Raw genomic sequence first — 16,967 nt, 5'->3', positions numbered from 1 at the left:
ATGTGGCCAGCATGACTAAGCCGCTTCTGGCGAACCAGAGCAGTGCACAGAAACACTGGTCGATGTGGGTAGAAGTCTTCAAATCCTCTCCCCAAACTACGGCCTGCTTGGTTCTGTGTGGGGCGAGGCCGTCACAGCAGAGAAACCTGCTTAGATTTTGTTAGGTGAGCCTAACCATGTGAACCTCACCTAAGAAGCATTTTCAGGTTTCTGATGGCAGGATGTCTTCCCTGCCTCTAGCTGTTTCTGCTTGGCTGTGCTGCACAAGGGTATCATTAAAAAACAAACAAACAAACAAGGGAATTTGATTAACTTGAGCTTCAGCCCCGTAGAGGAAGCAAGGCTAGGGAGTTAAAACACACACATTCCTCACCTCCAAAGAATGCTTGCTCATCAAAATAAAAAAATTCCTTCCAGTAGCACCTTAAAGACCAACTAAGTTAGTTCTTGGTATGAGCTTTCGTGTGCATGCACACTTCTTCAGATACACTGAAACAGAAGTTGCCAGATCCTTCTATATAGTGAGAAGGTGGGGAGGGGTGTTACTCAGAAGGGTGGTGGGAATGGGAGATAGGCAGATAGCTGAGAGAGCCTCTTGACGACTCTTAACGACTGTAATAGGTCTTACAGGAAAAGGCAAGGGGTGGGAACTAACTTACCAAGAACTAACTTAGTTGGTCTTTAAGGTGCTACTGGAAGGAATTTTTTTATTTTAACTATGGCAGACCAACACGGCTACCTATCTACTACTGCTCATCAAAACTCTACCTCCTGCTTCATTACGTTTGGGTGTGGCGCTGTATGAAGGAAGGGAAGCTTGCTAATTGTCCCACTCACAACACTGTCAAAATATTTATCTAACTCTCTTGATGTTCTTTAATGTGTTCTCTTTGAGACTTATTTTTTCACAACAGAGACAGCAACCTTTTCTTGTCATTTCTGGATTCTATCAGAGGGGTTTTTGGGGAGGGGAAGCTTCAGTAAAATGTTACTATCTGAGACTGGTGTATTATTCACCCTGCTTGGGGTTGCTGTGGACTCCATACTGAGAGCCTAGATTTCACAAGATTTCCCATTTTACTTCTTCTGTCTAAACTACAGAGCCTAGGACTTGCCGATCGGAAGGTTGGTGGTTCGAATCCCCGTGACGGGGTGATCTCCTGTTGCTCAGTCCCTGCTCCTGCCAACCTAGCAGTTGGAAAGCACGTCAAAGTGCAAGTAGATAAATAGGTACCACTCCAGTAGGAAGGTAAATGGTGTTTCCATGCGCTGCTCTGGTTCGCCAGAAGTGGCTTAGTCATCCTGGCCACATGACCCGGAAGCTCCCTCGGCCAGTAAAGCAAGATGAGCACCGCAACCCCAGAGTCATTCACAACTGACCTAACAGTCAGGGGTCCCTTTACCCCTCACTACTGAAGGCTAGATTGTCTCAGTTACAGGTTGTTGGAGTCAGGTTGCACATTTCCTGACATAACTAGTACAGTGGTGCCTCGCAAGACGAAATTAATCCGTTCCGCGAGTCTCATCGTCTAGCGGTTTTTTCGTCTTGTGAAGCAATCCTATTAGCGGATTAGCGCTATTAGCGGCTTAGCAGCTATTAAAGGCTTAGCGGCTTAGAAAAAGGGTGGGGAAAGCGGGAAAAAATCGGAACACTCGCAAGACGTTTTCGTCTTGCGAAGCAAGCCCATAGGGAAATTTGTCTTGCAAAGCAGCTCAAAAACGGAAAACCCTTTCGTCTAGCGGGTTTTCCGTCTTGCGAGGCATTCGTCTTGCGGGGCACCACTGTACCATGTCTCTCTTATTCCTTATAAATACTTGCCTATGTAGCTACTATCTTCACCATGTCAGAAAGAAAAGAGCGTCCCGCCCAGAAATTGATGTCACCCTGTTGCTATGTCCCCCAAAAGGAAGCTTTCTAGGTGGTTGTAATAGCAGTGGGTGCTTGACCCAAACAAGAGGGATACCATAACCTTTACTTCCCTGTAAACTTTGCAGAAGCAGCTGACAAGCTGCAGTCTTGACTACTGGACAGGAGAAGAGTAATTGGTCTGATCCAAAAAAGCAAATCTACCGTATTTTTCGCTCAATAAGATGCACCAGACCACAAGATGCACCTAGTTTTTGGAGGAGAAAAACAAGGAAAAAAATATTCTGAATCTCAGAAGCCAGAACAGCAAGAGGGATCGCTGCGCAGTGAAAGCAGCAATCCCTCTTTCTGTTATGGCTTCTGGGATAGCTGTGCAGCCTGCATTCGCTCCATAAGACGCACACACATTTCCCTTTACTTTTTAAGAGGGAAAAAGTGAGTCTTATAGAGCAAAAAATGTGGTACTTTGTGGGTTTTGTTTTGTTTTCAATCCAGAAGTGTATAAATTTTACAAACCAAGGAAATAAAGCCAGAGAAGTCTATGTGTTTGGGGGAAGACTCTGCAAACTAGGAGAATGATTTTTCTGTCCCATTCAGGTCCCGTCCCCCCGGCGTTTGAATCTTAAGTTTAAAGCATGCAGGTTTCCAGAGCAGACCGTTTTCCAGAGCAGCTGACATTGGTCTCAAAATAAAACACAGGACAGAAACGAAAGAAACCGCATCAAAATGTAATGCCACATTTCAAAGTGATTTGAGAATTAGTTTTGAAGTGTCATCAAATTCAAATGGGCCTCTTTGCCAGCCAATTACATTGCAAATATCCTACTTGTTTTGAACCCGCTTTCAAAGTGCTGTGATGAATTTATGCTGCAACAATTTCATGGGCAAAGCCAGGATTTTTGGTGGGGGCAGACTTTTTGTTAGGCGGGCAGGCCTAACAGCTTGCAAGGAATTTAATTGATTTTTATTGAGTGGGGGCAGCTGCCCCCACCCTGCCCTCGCCCATGAACAACTCCCTAGACTAAAATTCCTATTGTAATTAAGCCATAGTGTGGGTAATTGTATGTTCCTTCCATTTAGCTCCCTTTGAGTCTATTTTTAGATTGCAAGCCTCTATTGTCTGGGTCCTGCCAAACCTGTTTTTTGTGTCCATATACGCAGATGGCAACATGGGAATGGGTGCTGATGAGAGGCCATCCTGAAAAGTCAAGAATATTTATATTTTTTGCTGTTCCATGATACTAGTCCTCTTCGCCTGCCTGCTTCACACTTCCAGTGAAATGGGAACATTCCTGGTGGAACAGTTTCCAGTACTGTATTTCTTTTTTAAAAATTAAATTTAAATTTAAAAAATATTTCAAGACTCAAATAGTATCTGATTATACCCTTTCTTCTATATTCCTCCATAATACATAGAAAGAAAGAATGGTGTTTGGCACCTGTTATTATCTTAGTGTGCAATTAAATGGGAACAAAGTCACGGGACAGGAGGCAGCTGGTATGCTTGGTTCCATGGTGTAATGGTTAGCACTCTGGACTTTGAATCCAGCGATCCGAGTTCAAATCTCGGTGGAACCTCATTTTGTTTGTGAGTGGGGGTTCTCCCATCCCCTAACCCCCCTCGATTTTCAAAATGCGCGTTAGCCACAAACCCTGGGGAGAATTTAGAGGGTTGCGTCTCCAGTGGAGAGAGTTGGTCGCAGCCTGTCTCGTTCACTCTCAAGAGGAATTTAAAAGCAGAAAGTGTGTGCATGGATTTCTAGTGGAGTTTACAGAAGTGCTAAAAATTAGTGTCGTTGTCTCCAAAGTAGAAAAGCTTTAATCCGGAAACGAAAACTTCAGTCTGAGTTCCTTAAACTTAAGCAGTAAAAGCTTTAGAGGGGGGGGGATAAAAGGGGCGGGGTAATCAGCTGGAAGGCGTTATGCAATCTTAAAGAAACCAGCCCATTTAAACATGTGCAGAGTGCCTTCCGGACGGGCGGGGTGATTTCCTTCCTTCTCGTGTGCCTAAGATAGGAGATCGCAGCTCACTCAACACAGCGCAGACTGAAGAAAAAGTTGAAATCTCAGAAGGAGGCATCGCCCAAGTGGCGGAGAACAGGCTGCGTTTTGATTGCTGGGGCCCGAGATTCATTTTCGGAAAGCAGGACGGCTAAGCTGCAAAATGAAACCATGCCAACAATAGGCTAACACGTCCAAAGTTTTCAAAATGCCGCTCACACCTTGTAAAGCGTCTACATATACAGTGACGGGGAAAAGTCAAGAGCGGATGCATTGGTGGTTCAGTGGTAGAATTCTCGCCTGCCACGCGGGAGGCCCGGGTTCGATTCCCGGCCAATGCAACGTACATTTTAATGTACTTTTAAGATTTCTGCATCTGTTTCTTCAGTTAATTATATTATCGCACAATAACATTTCCTCTCTCTTCGGGAATATCAAAAAGCAAACTTTTATAGACTTTTGAATAAAGCAGTATTAAGAACTGCTGAGATTGCACATTACATCAAGGTAGTAATTATCACTGGCCGAAATAGCTCAGTTGGGAGAGCGTTAGACTGAAGATCTAAAGGTCCCTGGTTCGATCCCGGGTTTCGGCATTGGCAGTCTACGTTTTTGTTCTTCGGCCTCTAAGTAATAAGAGTCAGTAGTGAAAATGCAGTCCTTAACAGTAAGTTTCTCTGCTGTGAACATTCAAACACGCTTCGTTTTGTGTGGACACTTTATTTCATTTTTTAAAAAGAGCTACTATGCAACTTCAAGAAAAAACAAGAGGAGATGAAGATAAAAAAGAAATGAATTGTTGCCATGCCATTACAAGTAGTATTTAAGTTATTTACTGAGCACTTGCTGAAAGAAGACGGAAGAGCACTTTTCATTTGCAAATAAAGAGAAAAGAAATGGGCTGGGGGACGACAAGGGAAAAGGCAAGAAATAGCAATTCGTTGCACGTCTGAATACCCATTTTTGAACAAGCATCTGTGGACCAGCACTGCGAAAGAGAGTTAAGTATCAGGAGCAAATGAACCAGTGTTAACACAGTGGATATGAAGTCTTCCAAATCACCCCCGTTTCCCCTTAAACCTAATGAAAATGATATAGGTAAAACTGAGAGGTGAATAAGAACAGGTGAACCTGGCCAGGATAACAGCCCGATCACGAGCAAGAGCCGCGACGAGGTGGCCGAGTGGTTAAGGCGATGGACTGCTAATCCATTGTGCTCTGCACGCGTGGGTTCGAATCCCATCCTCGTCGGTGCATGTTGGCAGTTAGGGTGTCTCTTTTTTAAAATAGCAGTACGCAGCCCAAGCATCAAACCTGCAGTGCGAACCGACCATGAATCAGAAATGTAAAAATATGTGCCACTTATGACCAAAGCAGTGTTCTAAATGCGCTGTTGATCCCGCGAACCGCACCTGCCGTTTTCTCCTAAAACTATATCCTTCCATTAAATTGCAATTAGCAATTAAATTGAATTAGCAGCAGACCCTATGGTAAGAAAAAAATAAACCGCATCCCCTTTGTTGTGAGCACAAATGTAAATAAGGAAGCAAATATAAATAACTGGCAGCGGGATCCGAACCCACCCCCCCTTAAGACTGGAGTCTTAATGCAGCGTTTTACGACCGCTCGCTCACGCTGCCACAATTCGTTTAATGTATCTCATTTAGTAATACGTAACCATAAAAGCAATCAATTTCGACAACTTGGGAGAAGCCGATCAGGGCAGTGATTTCAGTCTTTCGCAGAAAATGTGGGTGGCTCTTAAAAGAGCCGTTTGTGTTAAATGACGCCCCCCAGTAGAGATGTTAATTCACTTTTTCTTAGGGGCGAGTTTGGGCTTGGATGCCTTCGGCTTGGCTTTAGCCTTCGGCTTCAGAGCTTTGGCGGGGCTCTTTGTTGTCTTCTTGGGCTTGGTGACTTTGGACTTCTTGGGGCTCTTGGCAGCCTTCTTGGCACCTCCTGCCCCCGGTTTCTTGGCCACTTTCTTGACGCTTTTCTTGGCCCCAGCACCTCCTACAGCCTTCTTCACCTTGGCCGCGACAGGCTTCTTGCTCTTCACCGCTGCCGCCGGCTTCTTGGGCGCCTTGTCCTTGTTGTCCGCCTGCTTCTTGTTGAGCTTAAAGGAGCCCGAGGCGCCCGTGCCCTTGGTCTGCAGCAGGATCCCCCGGGTCACCAGGCTCTTCAGGCCCAGCTTGATGCGGCTGTTGTTCCGCTCCACGTCGTAGCCGGCGGCCGCCAGCGACTTCTTCAGCGCGGCCAGGGAGATGCCGCCGCGCTCCTTGGACGCCGTCACCGCCTGGGTCAGCAGCTCCGTCACGCTGGGGCCCGAAGCCTTGCGGGTCTTCTGGGCCGCCTTCTTCGCGGTACCTTTGGGGGCCGCAGCAACAGCGGCGACAGGAGCAACTTCAGCCATTACCGCAGCGAACCTCTTTCTTCCTCCACTCCGAAATCTGAGCGCGAGCAGCGGCTCGGAGCTCCGTATTTATAGGGGAAGAGCCGCGCTCTGATTGGTGCGTTTCGGGGACGGCGCGTGCACGCCAATACCTGGCTGGGGGCCTTTGCCGCATTGTGCTTCTTTATCTGCTAATAATGTCAATTAATCGAAATTAGCTGCACGGATAATTTCGGTTCCGGGAGGGATCGATGGGGAGGATATGTGCGATTTTAAGGATCTGGTTTTGGCGTTCGGGGGATGCAAGGCAAGCCTGGAAAACAGAGGGGAGCTCAACCCTTGGCTAGTTCTTAAGCCTTCAAATATGTAAACATTTGCTTTTAAGTCAAAATAGCAAATGTTTCTTTGGACGGACACTTGTGGAAAGTATTTAATAGGATACTTTAGAGGGTTTCCTTTTCAGTAACCAAGAAAGGAACGTGTTTCGGCGGATTATTTCAAGACAATTGCTTATTTAATTGAGCCAAGTAGCACATCCGGCTTGTCTTATGAGGTGCTGTTTTCTGGCGTTCTGTGAAAGCAAAGTGGTATTGTATAGTTGTTTTTGAACCAAGCTTCCAAGATATTCCGCGGGAATTTATTGAAAGTCTAAACCACTGCTGCACAGAAACTGATCGGCTTTCCCCTGAAATAATTGTTAAGAAGGTTTGTCCGCTGTGTCGCCTGAGAATAGATATAACACGGATATAAAGGGAGTCTGCAACAACAATAACAACAGATGCAGACTTTGTGCCTTAGGAAACTGACAGTTTCTTCTACTCCACTCCAAACTGAAGTTTACAAAGAATAGATCCTTGTGGATGTCCCACAGCAGACAGGGTCTGGGTGCCTTTGGTTATTGCAAGTGTCTGGAGGTGAGTGTCTGGAGGCGGTTGGAGGATGGATGGCGGCTGAGGTTGAATCCTGACAAGACAGAAGTACTGTTTTTGGGGGACAGGAGGCGGGCAGGTGTGGAGGATTCCCTGGTCCTGAATGGGGTAACTGTGCCCCTGAAGGACCAGGTGCGCAGCCTGGGAGTCATTTTGGACTCACAGCTGTCCATGGAGGCACAGGTCAATTCTGTGTCCAGGGCAGCTGTTTACCAGCTCCATCTGGTATGCAGTTTGAGACCCTCCCTGCCTGCAGACTGTCTCGCCAGAGTGGTGCATGCTCTAGTTCAGTGTTTTCCAACCTTTTTTGGGCAAAGGCACACTTGTTTGATGAAAAAAATCTCGAGGCACACCACCATTACAGCCCCGTGACGTCAGCGCGCAGCGTCACGCCGGGAGGGACGCACGAAAGTGTAAGTTTCAATTTTTTTCCCTCCCCCTTGCCGGGGAACCTCCAAGCTTTGGGGGTGGGGGGGGAGGAGGCAGCAAAGCGAGGCAGGAAGGAGAGCGCGGCTTGGCTGGGTGAGCTTTGGCAGGGGCAGGGAATGAGAGCCGCGAGGCGGGCGCTGCGGACGGAGGTGCTGCCCGCCGAGCTCGCAGGCAGCCAGGCAGGCAGACGGCGAGAGCCCCGCGCTGGGCGGCCTCTCCTTGCCGCCACCGCCCCGCCTCTCGCCGCCCGACTCGCCCGCCTCCCTCCAGGCAACATCTCGCGGCACACCAGGCAACATCTCGCGGCACACTAGTGTGCCGCGGAACAGTGGTTGGGAAACACTGCTCTAGTTATTTCCTGCTTGGACTACTGCAATGTGCTCTACGTAGGGCTACCTTTGAAGGTGACCTGGAAACTGCAATTAATCCAGAATGCGGCAGCCAGACTGGTGACTGGGAGCAGCTGCCGAGACCACGTAACACCGGTCCTGAAAGACCTACATTGGCCCCCAGTATGTTTCCAAGCTCAATTCAAAGTGTTGGTGCTGACCTTGAAAGCCCTAAACTGCTCAGTTTACCTGAAGGAGCGTCCCCACCCCCATCGTTCTGCCTGGACACTGAGGTCCAGCTCCGAGGGCCTTCTGGCGGTTCCCTCACTGCAAGAAGCAAAGTTACAGGGAACCAGGCAGAGGGCCTTCTCGGTGGTGGCGCTCACCCTGTGGAACGCCCTCCCACCAGATGTCAAGGAAATAAGCAACTATCTGAGTTTCTGAAGGCAGCTGTGTTTAGGGAAGTTTCTTATGTTTAATAGATTTTTGTATTTTAATATTCTGTTGGAAGCTGCCCAGGGTGGCTGGGGAAACCCAGCCAGATGGGCAGAGTATAAATAATAAATTGTTGTTGTTATTATTATTATTATTATTATTATTATTATTATTATGACTTCACTGTCAGTAAGGGGTCATCTAACTATATTGTAATACCCTGAGATTTTATCCTTTTATCCCTGGCTATGGTGCCAATGTAGTCTCTGGGATCCATTGGCTGACATCTATGACTGGTGAGTGCTGCATCAGACCCGGGAAGACTTGCAGTTAAATTGTCTACTCGTGATAAAATGACCTAAAAGTCACTCATTAGGTGATCTGAAGCCAGTCACTCCCTCTCAGTCTTGCCAACTTCACAAGCTTGTTGTGAGGTTGAAAATAAAAGGCGAAGATAAATTGTTCCTGCTTCTCTGAAAAAGGTGAAATGTATAAAACTGAAATTGATACAACACTGCTTCTGGACCCACCCCTTGAACTGAATATACAAAATGTTTGATAGATATTGAAAGAAATTAATAGAAACAGATAATGCCACACAGCAGTGGCTACAACAATTCAATGGAATGTCATAGTAACAGACAATATCGTGGAAACAGCACACACAAAACCCCATCAACCCAGTGGCATACAGTGGCACAATATCTTTTCTCATTCATCAGTGAAAACTCTTAGGAAACTCTTATGAAAATGAATCACTTCAAAAAATCAAGGAAAGGTCAGAAATCACTTTCTAAGCTGTTTTACAGTGCAAACCTATGCGTGTTTATCCGAAAGGAAGCCTCATTATATGCAATGGGCCTTCATCCCAGGTAAATGTGAGAAACATTGCATTAAAAAAACAAGCCAGGGCTGCAGCATCCTCATGCATAATTAGCCACATTTGCTTTTTGGGAGGTCTCAGCCCTTAGACAGACTCGAATACTATTAGGATAACATCAAATCAGGAAAACTGCAGATCAGCGAAGTCCTCGTTAGTATAGTGGTAAGTATCCCCGCCTGTCACGCGGGAGACCGGGGTTCGATTCCCCGACGGGGAGAAGCGCACATTTTGCCGGGGAGGAGCGGAAATGGTGATCGCAAAAACAATAGCTGTATATGTATTCTTACTATTATTCTATATTATTAATACCCATTAACAGTTTAAAGTGTTAGATTAAGAATGCTATACTCCACTGATCAGCACTGAACACAATACTAATATTTAACATACGAGACAATTTCAGTCGTATGAAAGGGAACATAAAATCGCTGGCGGGTTCCAAAACTCAAGACAGTAGCAGAAAAAAACAATCTTCCATGTGGTCAGCATTCATAATAGATGAATAGATGAAATAGATACTGGCAGCGGTGGGATTCGAACCCACGCCCCCGAAGAGACTGGAGCCTTAATCCAGCGCCTTAGACCGCTCGGCCACGCTTACCTTACGAAAGGAGCTCTTTTTCTCTCTCATTTTAGTTTGCAAGACTAAATTTTCTTTTGTTCTTTTGTGTTCTGCCTACTCGTCTAATCAGCTGCAAGCATGTAAATCGGCACTTTCTGCAATTCTCTGTACAATTCCAGCAGTATTCAAGTCTCACGCTGCGCTACCATTTGCTTCGTTCTGATTGGCCAATAGCTAACTTCCGCTTTTGTCCATTCGTGTCGACGCGCGGGATATTTAAATAAAAATATTTAGTTTTCCCTCGCTACCGCGTAATCACTAAGAAATTGAAACTCAGAATGAGGGAGCAGAGCCCAGAAATGTATGTTTTTCATGAAATTAAGTCCACATATGTTGTGTCCTCGCCTTTCATTTTATTAAAAGAATCCTGGAAACAACAAATATATTGTGAGCGAGGCAAGCTAGGGAAGGTAAAAAGAGAAAAGGATGGAGACGTTGCGGCTTCAAATCACGTCCAATCCCTGCAAAGCGCGGGAGATTCAAATCCAGCAAGTGATTGGTCAACGCTGTTAGCCAATCCAAGCAGAGGAATTATAGTATAAATAACCCGCCAGAAGCCGCTTTCAGCAAATCGTTGGTGTCAGCCGTGAGAGAAGTGCTAGTTTTCTATTCTTTTCGCCTTGTAGCTCTCTAATGGCTCGTACCAAGCAGACCGCTCGCAAGTCCACCGGCGGGAAGGCGCCTCGGAAGCAGCTGGCGACCAAAGCCGCCCGGAAGAGCGCCCCGGCCACCGGGGGCGTGAAGAAGCCTCACCGCTACCGCCCTGGGACTGTCGCCCTGCGAGAGATCCGTCGCTACCAGAAGTCGACGGAGCTGCTGATTCGCAAGCTGCCCTTCCAGCGTCTGGTGCGGGAGATCGCGCAAGATTTCAAGACTGACCTGCGCTTCCAGAGCTCTGCGGTGATGGCGCTTCAGGAGGCAAGCGAGGCTTACCTGGTGGGCCTTTTCGAAGATACCAACCTGTGCGCCATCCACGCCAAGCGGGTCACCATCATGCCCAAAGACATCCAGCTGGCTCGCCGCATCCGCGGAGAAAGGGCTTAAATCGGCACCTCTCGCTCAAAGAACAAAAGGCTCTTTTAAGAGCCACTACATACTCTCGAAATTGCTGGAAATTGCTCTTGCTTTCGGTGTTCCCTTCGGTAGGGCAAAATGCGAAAGCTGCGCCCGAAAATGCTGTTAACATTTTCTGCATATAACTTCTGCAGATATAAATAGTAAGCGCTCTTAGGTCGGGGTGGTGGTAGATCCCTCTTACAGGATGCATGTGTCCTTCATGATAGTGTTGAAAAATGCAAATATTTTTGACCACTTCGCTGCTTTAGGAGTCTTTTCAACCTTGAGACGCTGCTTAAAATAAATACCTACGGCAGGCCCATGTTTGTTTTTTATAATAATGTTTATTAAGGTTTCACAAACAATAAAAAATTCCAAAATTTAAACATAAGAGAAAACTACAAAAATATAAAAATACAAAAACAAAACATAAAAAATACACAATAGAAGACAGTTAAAGAGAGGGAAGAAAAAAAAATAAAACCAAAAGACAAAACAGAAAATAGATTAGTATTTTCAAATCTTATAGTCCATTCACTAGTTTCTTGACCTCCTCACACCTCCCATTTTGTATTCCAGTTCAGATATTAAATTCAGCAAATCCTTACCCTTTAACATTTATCCTCACTCAAGATATTAACCTATTATAAATATCAATTTTCCAATTATCAATCCCTATTTACATTTTCTTAAAAGTCTTTTTACCAATACCACTTATTTTCCATCAGACATCCTTAATTTTACAGTGCTTCTGCTTATAGTCCTTAAATTTCTTCCAATCTTCCTCCACAGACTCTTCTCCCTGGTCACGAATTCTGCCAGTCATTTCTGCCAATTCCATGTAGTCCATCACTTTCATCTGCCATTCTTCCAGTGTGGGTAACTCCTGTGTCTTCCTACAGCAGGCCCATATTTGATCTTCATATACTTTCAGTGGGTCTATGTATAGGACCAACAGGGTAGAAAGCTTGGCCTATCTATGGGAAATTTTTGCAGCCACTTCCGTAAAGGAACAGTGCCCTGCCTCGTTCTAATTGCTTCCCTTAACCTAGAACTTTCTACGGTACTTGTATCAAAAGGGTCCTACACATTTGATTCATGCCGCTAAAATATATATATTACAGCTGATCTAACCTGCAGTTTAAAAATCCAGCTTTGCTGTTTCATGCTTAAAACACCTGGTATACAGTTCACAACTTTGGATTTCAACAGCATACTGGAAAGAATGCTGCGTCTTTGTGAAACACTGTAATATCAGCTACAACTAGGTAGGAAACTGCAATAGCTTGGTTTATTTCTTGATTTAATAGCAAATTGAAGCATATGCTGCTTGTGTGAGTGCTGGGAAGACCGCTCCCTCTCCTGCCAACTCCATCCGGCCTAGGGGGCGGGGCCTGCACTACCACTGCAGTTTAGAGGCCTGAGCAGCTACCGGCAGCAATGGACAAAATGGTTTTAAATGTTTTAATTGTTTTTAATTTGCAGCACCTTAAATGGTGGTTGTTGTTTTTTATAATATATTATTTCATTATTTTATTTTTGCTTGGGGTGGGATAAGCATTTAGTCAGCGCTATTGTTTCTTGCTTTGTTTTGTTTTGTTCTGTTTTGTTTTATTATTATTATTATTATGTTAAATTATTATATAGTTTGTATTTTGCTTTTTAAGGGGAAGGGTCATTGCTGCCTGGGAGTGGGCCTCAGCCAATAGATTGGGTGGGGCAGGCAGTGGCGTAGCGTGGGTTGTCAGCACCCGGGGCAAGGCAAGTAATTTGCGCCCCCTAACCCGTGGATTTGCGCCCCCTAACCCTAACCCCCAGATGTTGCGCCCGGTGCGGCCGGTCCCCCCTGCACCCCCCACGCTACGCCACTGGGGGCAGGTTCCATAGGGGGGGATGTATTGGGACACCCGATCCCAGTGATCACAGGCAGGAGGAGGAGTTATGCTAAGACCAGACCATGTCATTACCGAGGAGACAGGTTTAGTCGTTGTTTGAGAACTATCCCTGCCTCCAGGTCTGGTCCTGACCAGAAGGATACAGTAATCAGCAAGGGAAACCCACATGACCTGAAGGTGCTGCTGTGCAATGCCAGGTCAATGATGAATAAAACCACTGCCATCTACGACCTGATTGTGGATGGAGGATTTGACCTGGCATGTGTGACAGAGACCTGGTTGGATGAAGCAGATGGGCCTGTCCTTGCCGCTGCTTGCCCACCAGGTTTCTCTTACGCACAGCAACCCAGGTCATGTGGGCGGGGAGGGGGGGTTGCAGTGATTTTTAGGAAGTCATTAGTCTGCACCAGGCGTCCTATTGGGAAGACCCAGTTTTCTGAGTGCATGCTCTGGAAGTTGGGCAATAGGGGCAGTACAGGATTCCTACTGGTGTACCGACCTCCCCGCTGCACCAAGGATTCCCTGCCCGATCTGCTTCAGGTCGTGGCGGATATGCTCCTGGAGACACCTAGCTTGGTTGTCCTGGGGGATTTTAACATCCATGCCGACACAACCTTACAAGGGGCCGCTCGGGACTTCGTGGAAAGCATGGCCTCCATGGGGCTGTCCCTGAATAAGTTTGGCCCAACTCATAGCCGTGGACATGCCTTAGACTTGGTGTTCACCTCTATGGATGTTGGTGATCTGACACTAACTAAAAGCGAAACAAAAGAAGTGCCATGGTCAGATCACTTCCTGGTGCAACTGGACTTCTCCGCAACCCTTCCCCTCTGCAGGGAGGTGGGACCGATTCGGATGGTCCACCCCCGCCACTTAATGGATCCAGTTGGCTTCCAGAAAGTGGTAGGGGATGCTTTATCCCAAGTTGATGGCCTTTCAGCTGATTCCCTGGTGGCACGCTGGAATGCGGAGTTAACCAGGGCTATTGACTGTCTGGCTCCGAAGCGCCCTCTCCGATTGCATGGAGCCTGGACAGCCCCGTGGTTTTCCCCGGAGCTGAGGGTGATGAAACAATCGTTGAGACGGCTAGAGCGCTGGTGGCGGAAAACTCATTCTGAATCAGACCGGACACGGGTTAGAGCTCAACGTCGAGCCTACCAAGTGGCAATGGCGATGGCGAAGAGGGCCTTCTTCGCCGCCTCCATTGCATCTGCAGAAAACAGCAGCAGGAGACTTTTCCAGGCGGTTCGCAATCTATCAGAACCACCTGTACCACCGGGGCCTGGTAGGGACCCCAAGATCTCCTGCACGGCTTTTGCAAAGTTTTTTGCAGATAAAATCGCTCAGATTCAGAAGGAGGTAGACTCCACCGTGGGAGCAGGGCCAGGGCGGGAGAGTGCTAGAGTTCTGTCTGGTCCTGTTACATGGGATCAATTCCAATCTGTTACCTCCGAGGATGTGGACAGGCTGCTTGGACAAGTGAAACCGACCACCTGTCTCCTTGATCCTTGCCCATCCTGGCTAATAAAAGCAAGCCGGGAAGGGCTGGGCGATGGGATCTGTGGGGTGGGGAATTCCCACCAACCTTCTGAGTAATACCCCTCCCCACCTTCTCACTATATAGAAGGATCTGGCAACTTCTGTTTCAGTGTATCTGAAGAAGTGTGCATGCACACGAAAGCTCATACCAAGAACTAACCTAGTTGGTCTTTAAGGTGCTACAGGAAGGAATTTTTTTATTTTGATTCTTGGGCAAGGTGATTGAGCGGGTGGTTGCTGAACAACTCCAAGCACGCCTGGAGGAAACGGACCATTTGGATCCCTTCCAATCGGGATTCAGGCCTCACCATGGGACTGAAACTGCCTTGGTCACGCTGGTTGATGATCTCCGGCGGGCTAGGGAAAAAGGTGAGAGCTGTTTCCTAGTTCTGCTGGTTCTCTCAGCGGCCTTTGACACCATCGACCATAATATTCTTCTGGACCGTCTAGAGGGGCTGGGAGCTGGGGGCACTGTCATACAGTGGTTCCGCTCCTTCCTCCTGGGCCGTGTCCAGAAAGTGGTGGTGGGGGATGAGTGTTCAGACCCCTGGGCTCTCACTTGTGGGGTGCCTCAGGGTTCTGTCCTCTCCCCCATGCTTTTTAATATCTATATGAAGCCGCTGGGAGAGATCATCAGGGGGTTTGGACTGGGTGTCCATCAGTATGCAGATGACACCCAGCTCTACCTCTCCTTTAAATCAGAACCAGTGAAGGCAGTGAAGGTCCTGTGTGAGTGCCTGGAGGCGGTTGGAGGATGGATGGTGGCTAACAGATTGAGGTTGAATCCTGACAAGACAGAAGTACTGTTTTTGGGGGACAGGGAGCGGGTTGGTGTGGGGGATTCCCTGGTCTTGAATGGGGTAACTGTGCCCCTGAAGGACCAGGTGCGCAGCCTGGGAGTCATTTTGGACTCACAGCTGTCCATGGAGGCGCAGGTTAACTCTGTGTCCAGGGCAGCTGTCTACCAGCTCCACCTGGTACACAGGCTAAGACCCTACCTGCCCGCGAACTGTCTGGCCAGAGTGGTGCATGGTCTAGTTATCTCACGCTTGGACTACTGCCACACGCTCTACGTGGGGCTACCTTTGAAGGTGACCCAGAAACTGCAATTAATCCAGAATGCGGCAGCTAGACTGGTGACTGGGAGTGGCCGCCGGGACCACATAACTCCGGTTCTGAGAGATCTGCATTGGCTCCCAGTACGTTTCCGAGCACAATTCAAAGTGCTGGTGTTGACCTTTAAAGCCCTAAACGGCCTCGGTCCTGTATACCTGAAGGAGCGTCTCCACCCCCATCGTTCAGCCCAGACACTGAGATCCAGCGCCGAGGGCCTTCTGGCGGTTCCCTCATTGCGAGAAGTGAGGCTACAGGGAACCAGACAGAGGGCCTTCTCGGCAGTGGCGCCCGCCCTGTGGAACGCCCTCCCATCAGATGTCAAAGAGATAAATAATTACCTGACATTCAGAAGACATCTGAAGGCAGCCCTGTTCAGGGAAGTTTTTAATATGTAACAGTGCACTGTTTTTAACACTGATTGGGAGCCGCCCAGACTGGCTGGGGAAACTCAGCCAGATGGGCGGGGTATAATAAATTATTAATTATTATTATTAGTGGTGGTTATCCAATACGCCAACCTTAAATTGCTTGGGTTAATTTTACATTGGAATCTGCTGCAAGCATCTGGCACTTTTTTTTTCCTAAGTGAAAAGAAAGTACAGCTCTTCTAAAGAAAAGGTGAAGGGCTCTTAAAAGAGCCTTTGGGTTTCAGTGGAGTGTTGGCTTTTAGAGTTTACTTGGAGCTGGTGTACTTGGTGACGGCCTTGGTGCCCTCAGACACGGCGTGCTTGGCCAACTCCCCAGGCAGCAGCAGGCGCACAGCAGTCTGGATCTCCCGGGAAGTGATAGTGGATCGCTTGTTGTAATGGGCCAGGCGGGAAGACTCGGCCGCGATGCGCTCGAAGATGTCACTGACGAAGGAGTTCATGATGCTCATGGCCTTGGAAGAAATGCCCGTGTCTGGGTGGACCTGCTTGAGCACCTTGTAGACATAGATGGAGTAGCTCTCCTTCCTGCTCTTCTTGCGCTTCTTGTCGCCCTTCTTCTGGGTCTTGGTGATGGCCTTCTTCGATCCCTTCTTAGGCACGGGAACCGACTTCGCAGGCTCAGGCATTTTCAAAATCAGCCGCTAGTTCTTTAGCGCAGAGAGAAACAAACGCCTTTTATGCCAGCTTCATGCAAATGAAGGGCTTGAAGCACTTGTTTTCTGATTGGCTGGTCAGGAGACTGTTTCAAATACTGCGTTTCTATAGGCAGAAAATACGTGTTTCCCATTGGTTCAAGAACTACGCTCCCTAGAGTTTGAATTACAAGCTCAATATGGTATTGGTCGCTGACTGGAAAGCTTACCTTGTTATCCAATCAAAAAAGCGATTCGAAGCCGCAGGCCAAATTGAGCAAACCGTTTCAGGGAAATCCTTTTTAAAAAGATAATACAATCATTAGATCAAAAAGGGTTAATTTTAGATTCAGACTATCTGTTCCCATGAAAAATCAGACAAACCCCAAATTTCCTTTTGAGAAACGGAATATA

At 47.3% G+C, this 16,967-nt stretch overlaps 2 protein-coding genes and 1 pseudogene across 3 annotated transcripts; 1 reads left to right on the top strand and 2 right to left on the bottom strand.

The window, feature by feature from the left end:
- Window positions 1–4,572: 4,572 nt before the first annotated feature.
- On the bottom strand, window positions 4,573–6,318 carry LOC308571599 (histone H1.5-like). Its single transcript, XM_081167243.1, has one exon. The coding sequence runs from the start codon at window positions 6,279–6,281 to the stop codon at window positions 5,679–5,681; it is 603 nt and encodes a 200-aa protein (XP_081023369.1). The 5' UTR covers window positions 6,282–6,318; the 3' UTR covers window positions 4,573–5,678.
- Window positions 6,319–10,260: 3,942 nt separating this feature from the next.
- LOC308571612 (histone H3.2) lies at window positions 10,261–11,037 on the top strand. The gene has a single exon (XM_081167248.1). The coding sequence runs from the start codon at window positions 10,521–10,523 to the stop codon at window positions 10,929–10,931; it is 411 nt and encodes a 136-aa protein (XP_081023374.1). The 5' UTR covers window positions 10,261–10,520; the 3' UTR covers window positions 10,932–11,037.
- Window positions 11,038–16,081: 5,044 nt separating this feature from the next.
- LOC308572774 (histone H2B 7 pseudogene) lies at window positions 16,082–16,749 on the bottom strand (annotated as a pseudogene). The gene has a single exon. The product of its transcript is annotated as a histone H2B 7 pseudogene (transcript).
- Window positions 16,750–16,967: the final 218 nt, after the last annotated feature.

This window comes from Podarcis bocagei (assembly GCF_964188305.1).
Source record: "Podarcis bocagei genome assembly, chromosome: 13".
Lineage (NCBI taxonomy): Eukaryota > Metazoa > Chordata > Lepidosauria > Squamata > Lacertidae > Podarcis > Podarcis bocagei.
The sequence above is the reverse complement of the archived record's forward strand: the minus strand, read 5'-3'. Positions and strand labels throughout refer to the sequence as shown.

Coding starts and splice junctions, on each gene's coding strand:
- LOC308571599 (XM_081167243.1), bottom strand. CDS start 6,281: ATGGCTGAAGTTGCTCCTGTCGCCGCTGTTGCTGCGGCCCCCAAAGGT.
- LOC308571612 (XM_081167248.1), top strand. CDS start 10,521: ATGGCTCGTACCAAGCAGACCGCTCGCAAGTCCACCGGCGGGAAGGCG.